Below are 24,318 nucleotides of genomic sequence, written 5' to 3'. Positions count from 1 at the left end.
TATTTTCCTTTAATTTTAGTCTCAAAGGCAGATCTCAGTGTACCCAGAATCATACAGTGCCTACACTGTGTATATAAAACAAGAAAATAAAATAAAACTAAATATTTAATCTGAACTAAAAGAATCTGCTATCTATCTTTTCCTAAACTCAGGGCGCCCCTGTCTGAGTGGAGACACCAAGAGAGATGAGGTTTTCCCATTCAAAATCTGCACACTATTATTTGCGCCATCCTTCTGCGGATGTCTCTGATGTCACAAGGACATCCTCACTTTCTAATCAAGATACCACTACATCCGGGTGTGATATCTAGCCACTGCTAGATTCTTAATAAAGACTCTAAGTGAGGACTAGAACATAAGCGTGGACTGTCAGAACCACTCCTGCTCACTCTCGGTACAGAGTGCGGGGTGTAACCACTCCCGCTCACTCTCGGTACAGTGTGCAGGTAGGCCTCTTTTATTCAGGTACTAACAGCAGCGCCTCACTCTATCTCTCCACCAGACAGTCTCTAACAAAATAACAAAATCTATCTATCTTATTTTTGTAGGTTGATCAAGTTTACGCTGATAAAATTGCCTGAATTCTTCCACCATAAGCTGTAGGAGGCAACAGCTGGGTCCTCAATATGGATATTGAAGAATAAAAACTCAGAGTAAGGTTTTGCAATAATCAAGTGAGAGTTTACTGATTGTTCTCTGTAGCTTCAATAGGCATCACAAGTCAATGAGATACAAAATAATTAAAATTAAAAAGACAAAAGCAAAATGATTCAGTGAAATGAATAAGTGCAGCACAATGCTCAGTCAGAAAATGCACAGCTAAACAGAAGTGCTTTCAGTCTGGATTTAAATGTGGCTACTTTTGGGGCACATCTAACCACTTCTTGAAGCTGGTTCCAGCTGCAGGTGGCATAATAGCTAAATGCTGTCTCACCTTGTTTTGAATGAACCCTCTGTCTAACTGACTTGATACTAATGATCTGAGAGGTCTGTTAGGTTTATATTCAACAAGCATATCTGAAATGTATTTATGTCCAAGGCTATTGAGCAATTTATAAATGAGTAATAGTACTTTAAAGTAAATTCTAAATGTAATTTGGAGCCAGTGTAAAGACCTGAGGACTGGAGTAATATGCTCAGATTTTTTAGTTCGGGTGAGAATCCTGGCAGCGGCATTCTGAATGAGCTGTAGGTGTCTAATTTGGGAAGGCCGGTTAGGAGTCCATTGCAGTAGTCTACCCTACTGGTGATGAATGCATGAACAAGTTTCTCTTGACTGGATACAAAACATCTAATTCTGGCTATATGTTTTAGATGATAGTTGGCCGATTTAGTTATTGCTTTGATGTGACTAATGAAACTAAGGTCTGACTCGAAAATTACACCATGATTTCTTATTTTATTTTTTGTCTTTAGGCCCTTGGAGCCAAGGTATGTATTCACCTTTGGAATTTCACCTATGTCGCCAAAAACAATGACCTCTGTCTTGTCATTGTTTAACTGAAGAAAGTTTTGGCACATCCAACTGTTAATTTCATTAATGCACTTGCACAGAGAGTCTATGGGGCTGTAGTCATTTGGCGATAGGGCTAGATAGATCTGGGTATTGTCTGCATATCTATGGTATGCAATTTGTTTCTTTTTCATAATTTGGCCTAGTGGGAGCATATACAGGTTGAACAGGAGCAGTGCAAGAATTGAGCCTTGTGGGACTCTGCATGTCATGGATGTCCACTCAGATTCATAGTTGCTATTTTCACATAGTAACCCCTACCTTCTAGATATGACCTGAACCAGCTGAGGACCGTCCCAGAGAGCCCTACCAGTTTTCCAATCTGTCTAGGAGAATGTTGTGGTCAAGAGTGTCAAAAGCAGCTCTGAGATCTAATAATACCAGCACTGATATTTTGCCTGAATCAGTATTTAGCCGAATATCATTAAGGATCTTTATGAGCACCGTCTCTCTGCTATGATGTGGTCGGAAACCAGACTGTAAATTGTCCAAGTAGCCATTCGAGATTAAGAATTTGTTCAGCTGATTGAAAACAACCTTTTCAATGATTTTGCCTATGAAAGGAAGATTTGAAATTAATCTTTTTCCAGACAGTTAAACATATTTTTGAAAAATGATGTGGGGAGTGTGTCAAGACAGCAGGTTGAAGTTTTAAGATGCTGTACAATTTCTTCCAGGGTTTTGCCATCAATTTCCTCAAAATGAGATATAATGACTAATTTCTGAAGTTTTTGTGGTGGGTGCTATCTGACCTCAGTGCAACATGAGGACGAGCTGATCGCCATTCTAATATCATTGATCTTCTTCATGAAAAAATATGCAAACTAGTTGCATTTTCTGTCAGAGTGTATTTCACAGGTAACCTGTGTTGGGGGGTTTGTTGGTCTCTCTACAGTAGCAAAAAGAGTGCAGGTGTTGTTTATATTGCTGTTAATAATGTTTGAGAAGAAGGTCTGCCTAGCTGTGCCTAATTCCAAATTGAAAGCATGAAGGCTGTCTTTATAGATGTTATAATGGACTTCAAGTTGTTTTTTCCACCACATTCATTCTGGTTTCCTGCATTTTCTTTTCATGTTTTTCACTGTTGTTGTGTTTCTCCAAGGTGCTTTACACCAGCCAGTGATCATCCAGACCATTTACAGGAGCAATAGCATTTTTAACTTTTGAGTTAAAGTTATCGAGGAGATCATCAACACAGTCTGCGGATATACTCGGTTTCAAAGATATAACCTTGATAAATTGCACACTAGTGTTCTCATTTATGTACCTCTTTTTGACAGAGACAGATCTAACTTCAGTGGCAGGAGAAATCAATATTTCAAAGAAAATACAGAAATGGTCAGATAGCACAACATCCTTGATAATAGTGGACGAAATGTTCAGACCCTTACTAATGAGCAGATCAAGAGTGTGTCCGCTATTGTGTGTGGGTTCATCTGTATGTTGAATCAGATCAAAAGTGTTTAAAACTGTTTTGAGTTTTTTGGCAGTGCTGTGTTCAGGATTATCTATATGAATGTTGAAATCCCCAGCAATAACAAAAGTTAAATTCAGAGGAAGTTGTTGATAACAGTTCTGTAAAATCATCAACAAAGCCAGGAGAGTATTTTGGAGGCCTATAAATAATTATAAATAGAATGTGTGGAGCACCTTTTAGTACAATACTTAGATATTCAAAGGTCAAGTAATCACCAAGTGACACTTGCTTGCATTGAAAGACATCTTTAAATATTGCTGCTAATCCTCCACCTCTCCTAAAAGCTCTGCAGACACTCATAAAAGTAAAGTTCGGAGAGGCTGATTCATTGAGGACTTCACTGCACTGTAGCTGTTATCTAACCAAGTCTCATTTAGAAAAATAAAGTCCAGGTTGTTTGTGGTGATGAGGTCATTGACTAGAAACGACTTGTCCTTTAGTGAGCGGATGTTTAAAAGTGCTAACTTGACATTATCTGTTTTTGGCCCCACAGTAATGTTGGATTTACGTCTAATATGCAGCAGATTAGATTGGTTTGCCATACATATTTAGAAAGCCTTATTCTTCCTATCACTTAACATAACATATATTGAAAAAGCTACTGGCACAGCGGATTCCTGCTTGTTCTGTAAACATTTGTGAGTGTTGCTGCTACCATAGCGGGGACCCAATACACATCAATTAGAGCTGTTATTAGTTGTTTGTTGTTCATCAAGAGCAGGAGGAGGACGAGATGTACCCTTGCGTTGTGGCAGTGGCCGGAGAGCTCTCTCAGAGTGAGGGTGAGCTGGGCCTGCAGGCTTTGGTGGTAGAGAGTCCTGCCGTTTTGTGGTTTGTATCTGGGGGCTCACAGCAATGGTGTGGGAGAGCTTTCTACCAGCATACACTAGTTCCTCCATTTTCTCAGAGAAGCTCAGGAGTGGGGATGTTGACAAGAGGGAGAAGGTGTGTGGTGACAGAGACTGTGGCTCTGGAGTTTCTGGAGGCTGATGTATGTAGTTGTTATCTTGGCTCCCTTGGCTTTTTTCCATTGGGTCCTGTATCTTAAAGCAGTTTTAAGTCATATTATCGTGGGATTTGTTGATCAAATGTCCATCCAGGTGCTGAAGTGTGATCCTTTGGTCATCCGGACACTGTGGTGGTGTTTGTGTGCCATCCAGGTTGAGTGGATTTGTGCGCATTGCAGATGGATGTAGGAGGGAGAAGTAGATATTGTCCTTTAGCACTTTTGCACCAAGTTTGTTTGGGAGAAGGCCATCTGATTTAAAGAGTTCTCTTTGTCTCCATAAAATATTGAAATTATCAGTGTAGTTCAGTCCTCTCATGTTGCAGGTTTTGTGCAGCCAAGTGTTTAGACTTAGCAACCGAGAAAACATATTTGTTCCTCGGACTGGGAGTGGTCCACTGATGAACAACTGAACATTCAATCTCCCAAGTGTTTCAAAGAGTTCACTGAAATCCCTCTTAAGGAGTTCTGACTGCTCTTTCTGAATATCATTTTCCCCCACATGTATAATAACTCGATTAACAGTCTTATGGTTCATTAGAAAGTTCATAAGTTCAGCAAGTGATAGTAGCCCCGCTACCAGTGTTTCTGATAATTGAGTCCCCCACTATCAGAGTGCTGGGCTTGGCTGTGGTCTCAGCTGAATGCTGCTGCCTGATCGACCTTGAGCTCCTGCCAGCTGTAGTGTTAGCTGCTGGCTGTTGTGATCTGAGCCTGATCACGTTTGGGGTTTCTTCCTCCACATTCATTAATGGTTCAAATCTATTTTCAAGATGTATCGGGGGTGGAAGAATACCAGTATTGGTTAGTCGAGTCATAACTGAAGAGGAAGATGCCAATGCTGCAATATGCGATGATTGTGACTGTCTGATATGTCGAGTATCTTTGGGTCTAGCTCCCTGTTCGTGCCACTGATTTTTGCTCTCACTTTTGTCAGTCACTTTTGCCATCTGATTTTCTGGGTTTTTTATGCTCAGTATAGCCTGTCGAGGAACGTTTGAATCACAGCACTCACTGACTGTAGGCTGAGGAGGTCCACAGTAATGCCCTGCTGTGTATTCCGTCAAGGTTGGCAATACTGCAAGTAGTTTTGTTTCAAGAGCTGTGATTTTTTTTTGTAGAAGTCTATGGCAGTTTGTGCAGCAAGTGGAGTTTGATCTGAAAGGAGGCATTTTCTTTCTCATCTGTCTGTGTGAAGGCAGCTCTGTTGTCCCTTTTCAGGAATGTAAACTGCCAGTTGTAGGAGGCTGGTAGACTGTTTTCACTGAAAACTCCTTTTTTGTAGTAAAATATCAGTCCCAAAAATCTCTGGTTGTAGAGTGGGTGCCAAATTATGTCGTTTTGAGCACTTTGCTGAACTTCTGATATGAAAATTAGAGATTAAAATGCAAAAGCAAGGAAGCAAAGCTTTTTTATATATATTAGTTAGTTGGGTTGCTTTTCAGTTTAAGACAGCAGTTGCTTGGAGCTTAAATGTTTGCAAAATAAGTACTTTTATCTTTAGGCTTCAAGTACAGAATGCATGTCCTATGCATGCCGCCTCTTTTTCTCTGGCTTTGTCCTCTGCTGTCTTAGCTGTGCCTCCTCGGGCCATGACTCCCACCTGCAAGCACAGAGCAGCGGCCACCTTCCAGATACAGGTACAGTTTTACCAGAACCCTGAGCACAACCTGTGTAAATGTCTTTTTTTTTTTAAATTGTGTTTATTATAAATGCATTAAATTGCTATTTGTTTAATTTAAAGCCAACAAAAATTAAGCCAATTGTGGAGCATGTTCCACTTTGCGCAAGGCCCAGACTCTTCACACTCCAGTAGCACAGTGATTTGATCAAAATCTATGTAGTAATAAACAATTACATTACACTGCCCCCTAGTGCTTGAACTGATTCCCCATGAATTGTCTTTCGATGCCAGGACATTCTTCCCAATGAAGGAGATTTTTCACATTTTCCGTTGATGTTTCCCCTATACCATTTAAGTTCAAAACAAAATCCCCCTCAATGCTCATTACTGGAATTTCTCCAGATGTTTTTACTTTAGTGTTTGTTTGTAATTCTTATTATTCTTAATTAAATATTAAAATAAATTAAATACTTTATTATTAGATTATCAATACAGCAGTACTATAATGAAAAATACATTTAATTTATTTATTTGATTAAAATCATCAAACATTTAAGGCAGTACAACAAATAGTACCATGATGTATATGTTTACAATATAAATAGTAATTTACAGGTGCATCTCAATAAATTAGAATGTCGTGGAAAAGTTCATTTATTTCAGTAATTCAACTCAAATTGTGAAACTCGTGTATTAAATAAATTCAATGCACACAGACTGAAGTAGTTTAAGTCTTTGGTTCTTTTAATTGTGATGATTTTGGCTCACATTTAACAAAAACCCACCAATTCACTATCTCAAAAAATTAGAATATGGTGACATGCCAATCAGCTAATCAACTCAAAACACCTGCAAAGGTTTCCTGAGCCTTCAAAATGGTCTCTCAGTTTGGTTCACTAGGCTACACAATCATGGGGAAGACTGCTGATCTGACAGTTGTCCAGAAGACAATCATTGACACCCTTCACAAGGAGGGTAAGCCACAAACATTCATTGCTAAAGAAGCTGGCTGTTCACAGAGTGCTGTATCCAAGCATGTTAACAGAAAGTTGAGTGGAAGGAAAAAGTGTGGAAGAAAAAGATGCACAACAAACCGAGAGAACCGCAGCCTAATGAGGATTGTCAAGCAAAATCGATTCAAGAATTTGGGTGAACTTCACAGGGAATGGACTGAGGCTGGGGTCAAGGCATCAAGAGCCACCACACACAGACGTGTCAAGGAATTTGGCTACAGTTGTTGTATTCCTCTTGTTAAGCCACTCCTGAACCACAGACAACGTCAGAGGAGTCTTACCTGGGCTAAGGAGAAGAAGAACTGGACTGTTGCCCAGTGGTCCAAAGTCCTCTTTTCAGATGAGAGCAAGTTTTGTATTTCATTTGGAAACCAAGGTCCTAGAGTCTGGAGGAAGGGTGGAGAAGCTCATAGCCCAAGTTGCTTTAAGTCCAGTGTTAAGTTTCCACAGTCTGTGAGGATTTGGGGTGCAATGTCATCTGCTGGTGTTGGTCCATTGTGTTTTTTGAAAACCAAAGTCACTGCACCCGTTTACCAAGAAATTTTGGAGCACTTCATGCTTCCTTCTGCTGACCAGCTTTTTAAAGATGCTGATTTCATTTTCCAGCAGGATTTGGCACCTGCCCACACTGCCAAAAGCACCAAAAGTTGGTTAAATGACCATGGTGTTGGTGTGCTTGACTGGCCAGCAAACTCACCAGACCTGAACCCCATAGAGAATCTATGGGATATTGTCAAGAGGAAAATGAGAAACAAGAGACCAAAAAATGCAGATGAGCTGAAGGCCACTGTCAAAGAAACCTGGGCTTCCATACCACCTCAGCAGTGCCACAAACTGATCACCTCCATGCCACGTCGAATTGAGGCAGTAATTAAAGCAAAAGGAGCCCCTACCAAGTATTGAGTACATATACAGTAAATGAACATACTTTCCAGAAGGCCAACAACTCACTAAAAATGTTTTTTTTATTGGTCTTATGATGTATTCTAATTTTTTGAGATAGTGAATTGGTGGGTTTTTGTTAAATGTGAGCCGAAATCATCACAATTAAAAGAACCAAAGACTTAAACTACTTCAGTCTGTGTGCATTGAATTTATTTAATACACGAGTTTCACAATTTGAGTTGAATTACTGAAATAAATGAACTTTTCCACGACATTCTAATTTATTGAGATGCACCTGTAGAATTGTATTTTAGCATTAAATCATTGAGAACGTACTTGATTGTCTTGAAAATAATGCCATAATACTAAATAAATATTGGTGCCAAAAACGGGCTACAATTAATTTCTTATGCAAAATGTGCTTTGCTTTCTTTTGATTTTGAGAAAATAACACGGGCATATGTTTTTGACAGACTTTGTGAGATTATCCCTTATATACTGTAGGCAACTTTAATGTACTTTGTGAACTTGGATATAAATCAGTTAAACTTAAGAAACATTATTCATTTTTTTTAAATGAAACCTTAAGGACAAGTTATACTGTAGGGCTATACATCCATGCTTTGCTTTATTTTAACAGCTTTGAGTGAAAGGACGTGAATATTTAACATCTCTCCCTGCTATAAATGGAACAGCATCGTTTAGAAGAATTCTATATTGCGTCATAATAAAGAATGTGAATAACTCGAGCACATCTACAGTCTATGGTCTCTGAGTGGTAGAAAGTCTATTGCTTAACAAATCCCATTTTTCCGTGTACGAAAATCATTAAAATTTTCTAGTGGAGCCGTTTCAAGTCTGCCGATGCAGCACTGTATGCAAAAAGTGGAATTTGTAAGTTAATATTCATTTTGCCTATATCACACCACTGCATTTGCAATGCTCTTTATTCAAACTGAGAATATTACTGTACCATAAGGTTCAGTTTAGCTGATAGGGTTGCCAACGTTAAGGGGCCAGATTACTCCCTGTCGGAGAGAAAGACAGTGGCCATTGGGAGTAAGAGAACTCTGCTGGCTGAACCACTGCTGTTTATGAGCTCCCTGCCAGAGCAGAGACTATGAAGCCCAAATTTACTGTGGAAAGTGGAGAGAATTCCCAAACAGCCAAATCAAATCAGACTGTTGTGCTCCAGCTCGTCTTCCAACAATTTGCAACCCCAGAACCAGCACGACACCCTTCTTCTGCTTCACCCAAACTAGAACCAGCCCCCAAAGAGCAGGTAAGACTCTTAAAAATGCATTTGGCTGTTATAGCTTTACTGTTAACCTAAAGGGTTTGTATCACATAAGTATATGAATACATACTCATGTGGTACATCACTGGTGATATTGTGATCTCTGGCAGGATATCATTGTGGTAGAGAATGAAGTGCTAAAAAAAAGGAAATGGAGGCTGAAGTCTCTGGTGTATCCTGTGCAGTTGGTGACTATGGGTCTGTATCTGTCAGGTAGGAACTCCCAGATCTTTAGTTTCAGTGCAGTACCATTTTTTTTTTTTTCCTACAGTCTTCAAGTTAATAAGGTACAGTGATCAGATACATAATTGTTAGTGTGTCCTTACATGACTTGGACAAAAGGATGAAGGTATACTGGTGTTTCATACTGGTGCATTTTCCACTTCAATATGGGACACAAAGCCTACAATACGGGAAGTTTTGCCACTAGCTAAATAGAATGCAGGATGTCGTATATATATATATATTTTTTGTGTGTGTGTTGCTGGTATATATTTTTTTTCTTCTTTTTAACAATGTCATGAAAAGCATTACGGCTTTAATATCATTGATGGGTATTTCCTACTCATTTTCTTTACTATCTTAAATGAATTATTTGGCTTCTATAAAATCTTTCACTGTGATGGATCCTTCCTCACTGCAGTAGTGTCCAGTGTCATTTTAGAGACAGAGAAATCTCAAAGTCTATTTAAACTAATGCCATCATGTGTCCATTCTCCAGCATGATAGAACTTTGTCAGACAGCTAATAAGGGTCAAGATTACTCCATCGGAGAGGAAGACAGTCGCCTTTGAGAGGAAAAAAGCTGTGCCATTTAGGGAGGTGGTGAATGGTGGATCACTGCCCAACCTGCCTCAGCATGCCACCGTTTGCAGCTTTGACATTGGAGAGAATGTCTCTCGAGAGCCTTCACCAGCTGCCCTGAATGGTGAGGACACATTTAATTTCTTAGTATATTACAAAAAATTTGAATAAATGATAAATTTGTATTGAATTGCCATTCTTAATTAAATTCTGAATTAACAGATATTTCATTTTCCCATTCTGCTTTGTTCTCAGCAGCTTATCCTCAACCAGAGGAGTTGCAGGCCACACTGGAGCCTCTTGGCCTTGGGGTGAAACCCAGGCTGCCAGATGAACCACTGCTGTTTGTGGAGCTCCCTGCCATGGAAGACCCAATGAAGCCCAAAGATACAGTGAAAAATGGACAGAATTCCTAAACAGCTGAATCCACTCAGACTGTTGTGCCCCAGCTGGTCTTCCAACTTATTGCGATCCCAGAACCAGCCCTACACACTTCTTCACCCAAACCAGAACCAACCTACACAAACCAGGTGAGACTCTTAAAAATGCATTATGTTGTTATAGCTTTCCTGTTATCTTATAGTGTTTTAAAAAAAATAAAACACTTCGGTCCCAGCAACAGACATGAAGCCATCAGACATCTCCCATCAGACATTTTGCATCGGCTCAAGATTTTCTGGTCACACCCAGAAGCTCGTTTCATCAGCAGAATAGGAGTCCCGAGTTCTCATTCCATATTGAAACCAGGAAGTAACTGCGTTCGCCTAGTCACCCCCATCCTGATGTTTAGGTTTGGGAGATAGAGTTTACAAAATATGCATTTCTCTACACCAGGGGTAGAAAACGTCTGTATAAGGCCTGCAAGATCATTTTAAAATGGCCCGTGAAGCCATTTGAGAATTAATAAGTATGAAAATGGTCTTATAATTTTTTTAATACTCGAATCGCCCTTGATAGAAAAAAGGTTCCCTAGCCCTGCTCTACACTGTCTTACAGCCTGTTCAGCTGAAAACAACTCGCTTTTGGCGCACTTCCGTGGACATTTCACCTAAAAAATGCAGCTCAATTGTGCCCATATGCCCAACAACACTTACAGCTTTGGCCAATGGGGACAGTGTTTTGAATTTCAGTAAGCACAGAGTGATTTTTAGCTTAAGAAAAGTCAGCCTACTGTTTCCGAATTCACTGTGAGATCTGTCTGTCCTGCAATAATGCAAAGCATGCACATTAGAAATATGTGTTCTTTGCATTGAGCCAAGAGGTCAGTGTGTGACATTTAGATCCTCTTTTGGTCAAATGTCCTCTGGCTATCCGAATTCGCAGGTCAGAGTTCACCAAACTTCTTGACATGCGTTTGCGTGTTTCCTGTCTCTTGTGTTCGGACAGTATGAATGGAACTGAATGGGGTAAAGTGGTACATAATACTGTGGTACTTACTAATGTGGTACATCATTCATGGTCTCTGGCAGGATATCAAGATGATGGAGATTGAAGTGCTAAAGAAGGAAGAGGAGGCTGAAGTCTCTGGTGTAAGCTGTGCAGCTGATGATTATGGGTCTGCATCCATCAGGTAGGAACTCAGTGAAGTAACATTTATTTCTACAGTCTTCCAGTGAATAAGGTACAGTGATCAGATACATATTTTTAGAATGTCCTGAAGTGACTTGGATAAAAGCATGAAGGTGTGCTGAGCTGGGTAGATTTCTTTCATACTGTTGTTTCCAAAAAATATATAGAACTCTCTAGAGATTTAATTATTTGAGGATATAACAGCTTTTTGTAATGGAATGTTTTTGTAGCAGTGGACAAAAAATGCATAACAAATGTTCTTCTCTTCCAGACTTATGTTAGAGGAGAAAGCTGCTGGTATTGCCTGCTGCACAGAGTGTAGCAGCAAAGAAGAGGATAACCCGGTTGAGGATGAGGCAGCAATAATCCAATTAGAGAGTTTAGTCAAAATCTAAGAGGTATGAGGAGCTTATTTTTGTGTGTTTGAGGTATCCACGGATCATTAAAAAATATTTTAAATTCATCAGAGCTATGGTGTAGTCCTGAAGAAAAAAAAGTTAAAGGAATAGTTCACCCAAAAATGACAATTCTCTCATTATTCACCATGATGCCATCCCATATGTGTATGACTGTCTTTCTTCAGCAGAACGCAAATGAAGATTTTTAGAAGAAAACAGAGCTCTGTCAGGTCCTTATAATGGAAGTACACAGGTGCCAGCAAGCCGATGGTCCAAAAGTCATATTTAGGCAGCATAAAAGTAATCCACATGACTCCAGTTGATCAGTGAATGTCTTCTGAAGCAAATCGATATGTTTGTGTAAAAAAATAAATCGATAATTAAAACGTCATTAACTTTTAAAAAGCGCTTCCTGCCAGCAGCTGACGAAAAGCATGATGTAAGCACATCGGCGACATCACACGAGAGTTCGGCCATTTCAAACAGTATCAGAGCCCTGGATGGAAGCGCCGATTTAAAGTTAAAAACTTTTTAATCATCTACTTGTTTCTTACATAAACCTATCGATTCGTTTCAGAAGACATACATCGATCGACTGGAGTCGCATGGATTACTTTTATGCTGCCTAAATGTGACTTTTGGACTGTCAAACAGCTGGCACTCATGTACTTCCATTATAAGGACCTGACAGAGCTCTGTCTTCTTCTAAAAATCTTCATTTGTGTTCTGCTGAAGAAAGACAGTCAAACACATCTGGGATGGCATCAGCGCAAGTAAATAATGAGAGAATTTTTATTTTTGGGTGAACTATTCCTTTAAGTGTCTAGACATAAATGGGAAGGAGATCAAGTTCTTTGACAATTTTTTAGACACAGCAATTGCTTAGTTCTTGAATGTTTGCAAAAAACATCCTTTTACATTTATTTATAGGTTTGAAGCACAGAGATTATAGCCTCTCCTGCCTCTTCTTGTCATATCTGCCCCTCCTCGGGTCATGACTCCCACTAGCAAGCGCAGTGCAGCGGCCACCTTCTTGAGACTGGTACAGTTTTACTAGAACCCTGAGCACAATATGTGTTAATGTCTTTTTAAAAGTAGTCTTTATTATAAACGCAATAAATTGCATCTTGTTCTTTAAAGAAAAGGAAAGCAGACCCAATTGAGAAGCTAGCTTGCAAATGGCCCAGGCTGTCTGTTGAAGACACAACAAACACTACAATAGTGCAGTGAGTTGAGCCAATTTAATTTGTCCCTCTTCAAATGAAGAAAGAGTAACAGATGTTAACTTTAAGCTCTTTTTATATTAGAGTTAGTTGGGTTGTTTTTAATTTTTAATGACAGCAGTTGCTTGGAGCTTAAATGTTTGCAAAATACGCACTTGTACTTGTATCTTTAGACTTCAAGTACAGAATGCATATCCTATGCATGCCGCCTCTTTTTCTCTGGCTTCGTCCTCCGCTGTCTTAGCTGTGCCTCCTCGGGCCATGACTCCCACCTGCAAGCGCAGAGCAGCGGCCACCTTCCAGATACAGATACAGTTTTACTAGAACCCTGAGCACAACCTGTGTGAATGTCTTTTTAAAAAATAGTGTTTAATATAAATGCATTAAATTGCTATTTGTTTAATTTAAAGCCAACAAAAATGAAGCCAACTGTGGAGCATGTTCCACCTTGCGCAAGGCCCAGACTCTGTGTGGAAGACGCTTCAAACATTCCAGTAGCATAGTGAGTTGAGCAAAATCTCTCTCTCATCAAATGAACAAAGAGGGCAAGAGATTAGCTTTAAGGGTTTTGAATTACATTTAGTTAGTTTTCCATTTTTACAGGCTGTAATTGCTTAGAGCTTAAATGTTTCCAAAATTAGTAGTTTTACTTGTATCTTTAGGTTTGGAGCACAGATTACAAATCGTCAATCACCTTCCACTTTCTTATTTGCTATTCCTCTGGACATGACTCAAACAAAAACGCACCCAATTTTGCCGCAGTCTCCGCCTTGCATAAAGCCTAGGGTTTTGGTGGAAGACACCACAAACACTCCAGTAGCACAGTAAGTTGAGCAAAATATATTTCTCATAAAATGAACATAGAGGGCAAGAGGTTAGCTTTTAGTTTATATATGTAAGTTATAGGTTTAGATTTCTTAGTTTATATTAGCAGTAGTAGTAGCTTAGAGCTTTAAGGTTTGCAGAAATGGTACTATTTTTATATCTTTAGGTTGGAAGAGCAGCTCTGGAGCATAAAAATCATGAGAGGAACTGTAAAAAAATTAAAGGACTCGGAGCAACAGAAAAATTAAAATGGAGCAGCTATAAAAAAAAAAAAAAAAATGAAAGAAGCAACCAAAAGCAGCAGCCATTCCAAAAACAAGATGAGTAGAAAAATGGAGCAGTTACAAATTAAATGAAAGGAGCAGCTACAAAAAAAAAATTTAAAGGATGAATGACCATGTTTACATGCACATGGTAATTTTGATTAATATGAATCATGAAAACACATTAAAGTCATAGTTAACCCTCATGTTGTTTCAAACATGACTTCCTTTGGAACACAAAAAGTCATGGTTAGGCATGACAGCTTCAGTCACTATTCACTTTCATTATGGGAAAAATAAATTTTTACAGTTTTCAGAGATATAAGAGGTAATTTCTTTCCTGCTTCAAACCTTAATCTTTGTCTCTGCCATTACAGTAGGCAATTTAATGACTATAGAGCTGTACGAAGCCATAGAATGTGGCAAAATTAATTGGTGAACTGTTTTTCCCCCATGATTATAGACCCCCCACAGAGGGCACAGAGCTTCCAAACATAAAAACTTGGTGTTTTATGTGCAAATGCACAGTAATGTGTGACTAATATTAAATTATAATTTAAAACCACTTTGATAAAGAATCCTTTATCTGATGTGCTTTTATTGATATATATATAGTTTGATTTACACTAGAAAAATATAATCAAAGATCGCTTGACAGTAGACAGGTTTCACATTGCTCCTTGGAAAATGAATAAAAAAAATTTAAATATATATATATATATATATATATATATATATATATATATAGGTGAACTGTTTTTTCCCCATGATTATAGACCCCCCCACAGAGGGCACAGAGCTTCCAAACAATTATATATATATTATATATAGAATTGTACTTATTTAACATTTTTAACATTTAATGGGCTTGACCAGGCACTGTAAAAATACAATGACATTGTAAAAACCAACAGTTAACAAAAGTCAAGTCAGTACCAAAATTAAAACCCCTGTACTGCAAGTCCACAAGACTCTCCTTAATGCAGAGATATTAATGCCCTAACCCATATGTGCACATCCTGTGTAACTGTGCCATTATTTTGACTCCCCAGCACTACCCATTCGACCTACATAATATCTGCAGATGGCATCTGGCGGACGACATAGTGCATTCTAAAATACAAAAAAAAAAAAAAATTCTATGATGATACACTCCGACTCGGGACGCTGCTCAAAATTCTGCAGTGACACTCACAGTTGAAGTCAGAAGTTTACATACACCTTAGCCAAATACATTGAAACTCAGTTTTTCACAATTCCTGACATTTAATCGTAGAACACATTCCCTGTCTTAGATTAGTTAGGATCACTACTTTATTTTAAAAATGTAAAATGTCAGAATAATAGTAGAGAGAATGATTTATTTCAGCTTTTATTTCTTTCATCACATTTTCCAGTGCATCAGAAGTTTACATTCACTTTGTTAGTATTTGGTAGCATTGACTTTAAATTGTTTAACTTGGGTCAAACGTTTTGGGTAGCCTTCCATAAGCTTTTCACAATAAGTTGCTTGACGTTTGGCCCATTCCTCCAGAAAGAACTGGTGTAACCTAGTGAGGTTTGTAGGCCTCCTTGTTCGCACATGCTTTTTCAGTTCTGCCCACAAATATTCTATTGGACTGAGGTCAGGGCTTTGTGATGGCCACTCCAGTACCTTGACTTTGTTGTCCTTAAACCATTTTGCCACAACTTGAGGTGTGATTGGGTTATTGTCCATTTGGAAGACCCATTTGCGACCAAGCTTTAACTTCCTGGATAATGTCTTGAGATGTTGCTTCAATATATCCACATAATTTTCCTCATGATGCCATCTAGTTTGTGAAGTGCATCAGTCCCTCCTGCAGCAAAGCACCCCCACAACATGATGCTGCCACCACCATGCTTCACGGTTGGGATGGTGTTCTTTGGCTTGCAAGCCTCACCCTTTTTCCTCCAAACATAACAATGGTCATTATGGCCAAACAGTTCAATTATTGTTTCATCAGACCAGAGGACATTTCTCCAAAAAGTAAGATCTTTGTCCCCATGTGCACTTGCAAACTTTATTCTGGCTTTTTTATGGCGGTTTTGGAACAGTGGATTCTTCCTTGCTGAGAAGCCTTTCAGGTTATGTCGGTATTGGACTCATCTGACTGTGGATATAGATACTTGTCTACCTGTTTCCTCCAGCATCTTTGCAAGGCCCTTTGCTGTTGTTCTGGGATTGATTTGCACTTTTCGCACCAAACTACGTTCACCTCTAGGATACAGAATGCGTCTCCTTCCTGAGCGGTATGATGGCTACGTGGTCCCATGGTGTTTATACTTGCATGCTATTGTTTGTACAGATGAACGTGATACCTTCAGGCATTTAGAAACTGTTCCCAAGGATGAACCAGACTTGTGGAGGTAAAAAAAAAAAAAAAAATTCTGAGGTCTTGGCTGATTTCTTTTGATTTTCCCATAATGTCAAGCAAAGAGGCACTGAGTTTGAAGGTAAGCTTTAAAATACATCCACAGGTACACCTCAAATTCAGTATACCACCTATCAGAAGCTAATTGGCTAAAGGCTTGATACAATTTTCTGGAATTTTCCAAGCTACTTAAAGGCACAATTAACTAGTGAATGTAAATTTATGACCCACTGAAATTCTGATATAGTCAATTAAAAGTGAAACAATCTGACTGTAAACAATTGTTGGAAAAATTACTCTTGTCATGCACAAAGTAGATGTCCTAAACGACTTGCCAAAACTATAGTTTGCTAATATTAAATCTGTGGAGTGGCATTGAAGTCTGGCGATTGTTAATCCTAACTTCTGCTATTGAGAGCATTTTATCTCATCATTTCTCAAATTTGTTTGTCATTTTGGTGATGATTTCTAACACAGAGTTCTTCTTGCACATTGCTAATTTTCCCTTTTGCTTCATCTCTGTGTAAGGTTAAAGGAATAGTTCCCCTAAAAAATAAATATTTTCATCATTTACCCTCATTCCATCCCAGATGTTTCTACATTTCCTTTCTTATTCAGAACACAAAGAGATTTTTAGAAGAATATCTCAGCTCTGTAGGTTCATATAATGCAAGTGAACAGTGAACAAAATGTTAAAGCCCCAAAAAGCAGATAAAGGCAGCATAAAATTAATCCATACGACTCCAGTGGTTTAAACAATGTCTTCGGTTTTGGGTGGGAACAGACCAAAATATAATTCCTTTTTCACTATAAAATCTTGACATCAGCGGTCTCCTTGGATATTGTGATATCAAGCTTGATTACACTTCCTATAATGCAATCAGCATTGCTGTAGGAAATGTAATCGAGCTTGAAATCATGATCATGCCTAGAGACCGCAATGGCAAGGTGTTCAGTAAAAAATTAGATATATTTTGTTCTTTTCTTATCAAAAACTGATTGGATCGCTTAAGAAGGAATAAAACAGTGGAGTTATATGGATTACTTTTATTCTGTCTTTATGTGCTTTTTGGAGCTTCAAAGTTTTGGTCACCATTTACACCATGGATTATATGGACCTACAGAGCTGAGATTTTCCTTCTAAAAATCTTAGTTTGTATTCTGCAGAAGAAAGAAAGTCAAACAGATGTGGAATGGCATAAGGGTGAGTACATGATAAGTGATTTTTCATTTTGGGGAAAACTTTAACTATCCCTTCAACTGCTATCATTGCTTAATACTACAGCATACTTGGATGGCAGCTTCAAATCTTAGTATGATAGTGGTATTGATTGAAATGTCCCAACCACAAAAATGTGGACGTCTGTATTTACTGTGTTGTTTTTTTCTGCTCGTTTTATGGTAGCTTATTTTTGAGATTGTGAAATTATTGTCTATGGGTGGTTGAACATGGTAGCTTTCCACTGTGCAATAATTGTCAAGAAAGATTTTGAGATTGGGGCAAAACAAAGAGAAAGCGAGCCAGAGGGGAAAATGCATGACTCTAGTCAAGTACAACCTCCACCCTTCTCTTTTAATGCAGTGTGGTGATGGGGGCGTGGTTGTGTATCTGTGGGAGAGAGAGAGCGGTTAGGCTCATCACCTGGGTTATCAATATCTCTAACACCTGTTTCTTGTTGTAGTGATGGCGGAGGGAGACATAAAAAGCAGCACAAGGCATCAGAGTGGCAGACCAGAGAGAGACCGTACCGGCGTGCGTGCATTTACTAGAGTGTGTGTGTGTGTGTGTGTGTGTGCGCGTGAGAGAGAGAGACTACTTGGCCACTGAGTGCCTTTTTTGTTTAAGTTTTGTGAACGATATCTATGCGATACCTGTGCCTTTTTCTAACATCAACATGGCACTTCTTGACTGGTGTGAGACTGGCTTGATGCCACTCTCTGTCATTAGCTACAAATCATCTGTATGCTATGATAATTTGTAGGAAACAAGTTAATTTGATGCTGAAGAGTAATAAAATATTCACGTTGAGAGTTCGCTGCCTTCTGACTCCTTCATTGCCCAGACAACGAACCTGCTACATGCAGCTTAGCAAGCTACTAGGTGCTCGAACCACTTACAAAGCCCAGTTAGCCAGAAAGCCATTACCTATGCAGTGCAATGGCTGCCTTCACTCACTGCCTGCAAGCATGCTGTTGCATTTTAACAGCTTGCTGCTCTAAATTCAGTGGAGGGCTCAGAAGAGAAAAAAAAAATAGTTTTTTTACTTGGTGATTGAATTATTTCTTTTAGTCAGGATTCTATAAATCTGCTTAGGTTGGGGGAAACATAATCGCACAACTCTGCTGAAACAAACATGTACAGAGAGCAGAAACAAACAGTGTTTGTGGCCTGGGTTATCGGCTTAGCTAGGTGCTGGTGCAGACATTTTTGCTCATTTCTGTGTCTTTCTCTCTCTCTCTCCCTTTCCCACTCCCCCTCTTCATACCATATTTTGGAACAGCTATGGGGTGGCTAATAATTTGTTGTAACTTGGTTAAATAAAACTGTGTATAGTAAAACTTCTGACTTCAATTATAGTTTTCCATTCAACTATAGGTTTCATACACTAACCTGCAAACTCATAAACATCACTTTGTTCATTCTTACAAAAACCTTCGTAACATTTGTGTGTATGGTGACTAGATTCACAACTTTGGACTGCCACCTGCACCACAGACACGTCCTATATGCGATACCTGTGCCTTGTTCTACCCTTGACGTGGCACTTCTTGACTGGTGTGAGACTGGCTTGATGCCACTCTCTGTCATTAGCTGCAAATCATCTGTATGTTATGATATTTTATAGGAAACAAGTTAATTCTAATAAACGCAAAGTAAATCGACAAAATTCAGAGAGCAGCTCCCCATAACAAATTCTGTCAGGTCTAATTCTATTATATTTTCTAGAATGGATCAACTGAATTATTTGCCAAAATGTCAGTTTTGCTTAATGAATCATATGTTGTGTGTTGACATGTTTCTTGAGATGGGCTGACTGAGTAAACCGTTTACCACATTCCTTGCACTCAAAAGGCCTCTCCCCTGTGTGGATAAGTTTGTGTCTTTTAAAATTACCTAGATCCACAAATCCCTTTTCACAATGGGGGCAGACATAGCGTTTCTCCCCTCTATGCCCTTGCAAGTGCATATTTAGAGCAACTCTGTGTTTAAACTTCTTCCCACATTGAGTGCAAGAGAATGGCTTCTCTCCAGTGTGCATTCGCATATGCGTAGAGCGGTCTGCCTTGGCCAAAAACCTCTTGCCGCAAACTTTACAAGGAAAGGGCCTTTCTCCAGTGTGGATGAGCTTATGTTTGGTAAGGGTAAAGTGGTAAACAAAACTTTTTCCACATTCCTCACACTGATGCCGCTTCTCCTCTGCATGGACCTTTACATGCCGGTTAAGACCTCGTACACTAGGGAAGGCCTTTCCACACTGAGAGCAGGTATAAGGCCTCTCACCTGTATGAAGTCTCATGTGGTTCTCCAAGGCAGATGCATTGCTGAGCACCCTTCCACACTCAGAGCACTCAGTACTCCTCTGCAGTGTTTTACTTGAAGCTTTCGTTAATGTTTGACTTGCGTTATTTGTGGAAACACTTGTGCCACAATGTATTGCTTCACTAATGAAGTCTTTCTGTGCCCTGTCTATCCTTTCATCATTGAAATTGAATGTGCAGACATCATCTGCTAAATTTATATGTCTGGATTTGGAAAAAACCCTTCTCTGTTTCCGCAGTCTAGACTGGAGTGTGGGACTATTGTCCTCACTATCCTCTGAGAGGTCTTCATCATCATCTTTGGCAACTGATTTGGTCTCTCCAATACAGACTTCAAAGTTATTGACTGGAGAAACCGCGGTCTCTAAAGGTATAATAGGTACTCTCCCTAAAGCAACACTTGAATGGGTGGAAATTTCAGCTCGCTGCTCCTTCTGTGTTAGCAGAGGTGCAAGTTGCCTGGATGGCTGTACATGGGGCATAGAAAAATGCTCTGGGGCATCTTGGGGCATCATCACAATGGGCGAGTGCAAATGCAGAGTATCCAGAGATTCAAGCAAACCTGGGGTGTTATCAGGTGGAGGAAAAAACTGGTCTGAAGAAGATGAGAACTGATCAGATTGTGCTGGATATTGAGATTGCATATGTTGAGGTGGGGCTGGGGTACCACTTGATGAAGCCGGAAGTGTGGAGACAGATCCCTGAATTGTTGTAACTGGAAGGTGGAGAGAAGTAAATGGAACATGGGTTGGCAGATAAGAAGGCTGAGCTGCCTGAGCTTGATTGTGTTGTTGCACCAAAGGGAACTGGAATGATGGACTTGAACTCTCAGAATAAACTGGCATTATCTTTGGCGATGAAGCAAAAACCTGGGCTTGAGAGCAAGCAAGATTAGTCGAGAGAATCCGATCCTGGACTGGTGGAAATGTATTTGATGCTTCTGTATCTGGAACATGGTCTGATGGCATGGCAGACTGTACTAGTGGAATCACCTCCTGGGATATCTGGTTTATTGTTTCAGGATTCTGGTTTGGTCTACCATGAACCCTAGGTATCGATATACAACCCTGAATGCCAGACAGCTCAATCATTGGCACAGATAAGTTATTTGAGAGAGCAAGAGTCTGGTTTGAATTGGCATGTTGTACTGAAATAGTTGATGTCTCGGTTGAAGAAAATGCACTTTCTCGTTCTGTTTGGTTTTGGGAAGACGAGCCGGCTCCATTTTCTGATGTTCTTTCAGCTGTACCTCTGGCTGGGTGTTTAGTCCAGTCGGACTGGTGACCACAGGAATCCACTCTGTGACTATAAGAGGACCGAGTAACTAATGGTGGTGACTTTTCCCTAGAGTTGCTATAGTGCCTGGTTATTGTTTGAAATGCTGGTGGGATCATAACTGTGGATAAAGGGAAGTGAAGATTCAAAAGAGGAGAACATGAAATGTAAAATGAAAATGTAAGAAGATTTGCATTTTGGTTATTTTGACTGCTTGAGGACTCAACATTAATCAGCTGAGAGTACTCAGGGTGGGATGGGGCTAATAAAGCTAGTTAATAATTTTTTTTATTTGTTGGTATATGTACATATGTATTAGATAGATGTCTTTGGCCATAGTATTGCATCTTGCTGTTTTTTTAGTGTAACACATTTTTAAGATGGTGTGTCAAGTTCAAATTGGAAATCAAAAAAGTGCCTTAAGACCCATGCATTCTATTCTAGTCCATTTCATCATTAAGGCTCTGTCTAGTTGTTTTTGAAAACAAGAACGTCCCTAATCTTCTCCAAAAAAAGGGTGTTGAGCGCTGTTGCTGCTGCGTGTACTTTTGCTGTCCTGACTCCTGTGTTTTCATAACTGATCGTTGCTGCAATTTCAGAGTACTAAAGGACTTGGGTACTTTTGCAAATTTTTTCAAAATATGAGGGAACAGCATATAAAATCTGAGAAGATTTTTCAGAATAACTCTTGTACCTCTTTCCATGGTGTCCTTATTTGGCTCTCTGCGCACCAGTATTGGCTCAGCACCTTCTTGCTTCAATAGAAAGTATCCTGGTGTGTAGTGGTCATGTTCAGTCACTAGAGGCTAAAGACAATGAACAAAAAATCAGAATGTTGAGAGCATGAAAAGAATGATGAAAATAAAGTCTCTCATAATTTACTCATGCTGTCCCAAACTCGTATGACTTTCTTCTGCAGAACACAAACAAAGATATTTTAAAGAATGTATGGACAAAAAAAACCTCACACAATGTAAGTCAATGGGGTCCAAAACTTTATAAAAGTAATCCATACGACTCGAGTGGTTTAATCCATGTCTTCTAAAGCAATATGATTGATTTGGGTGAGAAACAGGCCAAAATATAAGTCCTTTTTCCCTGTAGATCCTGATATCTGGCCTAACTGTTCATATTGTACATGAATAAGAAATTTGCATTTGCATTTTCTAGTGTTTACCATCAACATTTTGGCAGCCGCGGTACTTAAAAGTAAGGCCCCCATCCCTCCCCCCCCCCCAAAATTTTTTTTTTTAAATTAACCCACAATTTAATTTTGTCTCACATCGGCATTCTCAAAATAGCCCAACTGGGTGAAAACCGCAAACCTGGCCACAATATGTCTAGTTTGTTTGCATGCCTCAAACACGAGATAGTGTGTGATAAAACTTCTCTCATGAATGTGCCAAGGTGACGACAGATGCCCAAAGCAATCGTATCGCTTCAGAAGACATGGATTAAACCACTTGAGTCATATGGATTACTTTTATGCTGCCTTTATGTCCTTTTTGGAGCTTGAAAGTTTAAGACCCCACTGACTTACATTATATGGACAAAAATCATCCAACATTCTTCAAAATATCTTTGCTTGTGTTCCACAGAAGAAAGAAAGTCATCCAAGTTTGGATTGGCATGAGAGTGAGTAAATGATGAGAGAATCTGATGGAAAATTATGGGAGAACTATTCCTTTAACATTTAAACATATATATATATATATATATATATATATAAACATTTCTGACACATACTGTATAAAAATATTTAGCAACAAATAAAATAACATTTCTTTTTGTGTGTCCATACAATGCAGTGCGTGCGTGTGGTGGGACCTGTGAAAATCTAAACACACACACACACACACACACACACACACACACACGTCATTTCTTACCTCTTGTTTGATGAGAAGCAATGCAAGCTGTCTGCTCCCATCCTCAGTGGTGCACAGATCTGCCAGTTTATCACTTGTAATGTCCCCCACATGAAGACGTTGTCCTATACACTGAAGAGGGTTGCAGCCCCGGTCAACGAAAATAGCCTTTTCTGTCAAACAAAAATGAGAAAAAATGACCCACTGACCAAACCTGCAAAAATCACTATAAAAATTTAAAATAACAATAATAATAATGGCACGCGCAGTTGCTGCAGTTCGCTCGTACAGTCCCAACATCCATTAAAAGACAGTAAATATTAAATTATAATAGGACTCCGTAGGAGCAGATAAGAAGACCTGTTTTTTTAAGTGCTTACTTTCTGAGCGTCTATCCGCCGTTAAAAGTCGTTATCATTTTCCAGGAAGTGTTTAATGAACGCCATAACCCAGAAATACTGTAACCAAAAAAAGACCTACCACACTGCACGCCAACATCACGATTTTTAGCAACAACACTGTCATTCCTCTGACTCCAAACCTTTGTGCATCTTGTTTTGACTTGACTGGATGAATCACATGTCTTCAGATGGACATTCTCCTGTCTCAGTTGCACCAACTCCTCTTTCAAGTGCAGCAAAGTGCCTTCAAAAAGTTGTGTTGCTTCCCTGACAGCGGTCTGTAAGACTGTTGCCATTATGGATGTGAATTGGATTTGAAACGCCTCGGAATCTTCCATCCTCACATTCGGCATAGTCAGATTCGGATTGATTTGATAGATTGAAGCAGATGTTATGGTCTTTATGACAGAAGCAACGAGGTTCACATGATGACGTGTCAAATGGAGGGCGGTATTTTAAACTTATGCACTGAATTTTAAAAACCTTTATTTATAGTGCAAGGGAAGTGGATAAAAGCTCATGCTTTCCAATGCATTAAATGCTTAATACTAATTAATGTGGAAATAATAAAATTATTGTATAAAAAATATAGGGTACAACGGGGGAAATGACGCCCGGAGCAAAAGGCACTTTTGATTTTATTTTCTCCCAAAACACTAAACATCTGCTTGTCACTATAATCTGCAAAATATTCCTGATCCATTAGATCATTGTGTGCAATGTCTAAATTTTGAGGTAATTTTATCTAATATTTAATAATCTTTAAAATGTTGTATGTAGCTAATGAGAATCCCTGAAATAATCACATTTATTAGAGACAGAATACTTATCATTTTCAGTTTTGTTCAAGGTGATTAAATCAAGTTTTTTATTAGCTGTCCAGTAAGTGAACATATAATATCAGTTGCAGGGGCTAAATGCCCCCATAAAACCCACTGTATTTA

At 39.1% G+C, this 24,318-nt stretch overlaps 1 protein-coding gene across 1 annotated transcript; it reads right to left on the bottom strand.

Annotated features, from left to right (window-relative positions):
- Positions 1 to 14,492: 14,492 nt before the first annotated feature.
- Positions 14,493 to 23,794, bottom strand: LOC127444026 (uncharacterized). Its single transcript, XM_051703156.1, has 4 exons — positions 23,454 to 23,794; positions 22,995 to 23,146; positions 21,800 to 21,911; positions 14,493 to 21,226 (listed from the first exon to the last, which is right to left on the bottom strand). The coding sequence occupies exons 1-4, from the start codon at positions 23,725 to 23,727 to the stop codon at positions 19,278 to 19,280; spliced, it is 2,487 nt and encodes an 828-aa protein (XP_051559116.1). The 5' UTR covers positions 23,728 to 23,794; the 3' UTR covers positions 14,493 to 19,277.
- Between the last annotated feature and the right edge of the window lie 524 nt (positions 23,795 to 24,318).

Source organism: Myxocyprinus asiaticus, chromosome 7 (assembly GCF_019703515.2).
Source record: "Myxocyprinus asiaticus isolate MX2 ecotype Aquarium Trade chromosome 7, UBuf_Myxa_2, whole genome shotgun sequence".
Classification (NCBI taxonomy): Eukaryota; Metazoa; Chordata; class Actinopteri; order Cypriniformes; family Catostomidae; genus Myxocyprinus; species Myxocyprinus asiaticus.
The sequence above is the reverse complement of the archived record's forward strand: the minus strand, read 5'-3'. Positions and strand labels throughout refer to the sequence as shown.

Excerpts from the sequence above, each read along its gene's own strand:
- LOC127444026 (XM_051703156.1), bottom strand. The coding sequence starts at position 23,727 with ATGCCGAATGTGAGGATGGAAGATTCCGAGGCGTTTCAAATCCAATTC. Across the intron at positions 23,147-23,453 it reads TGATGTTGGCGTGCAGTGTG|AAAAGGCTATTTTCGTTGAC; the intron begins GTAGGTCTTTTT and ends TTTGTTTGACAG. Across the intron at positions 21,227-21,799 it reads TAAGGACACCATGGAAAGAG|TTATGATCCCACCAGCATTT; the intron begins GTACAAGAGTTA and ends CTTTATCCACAG.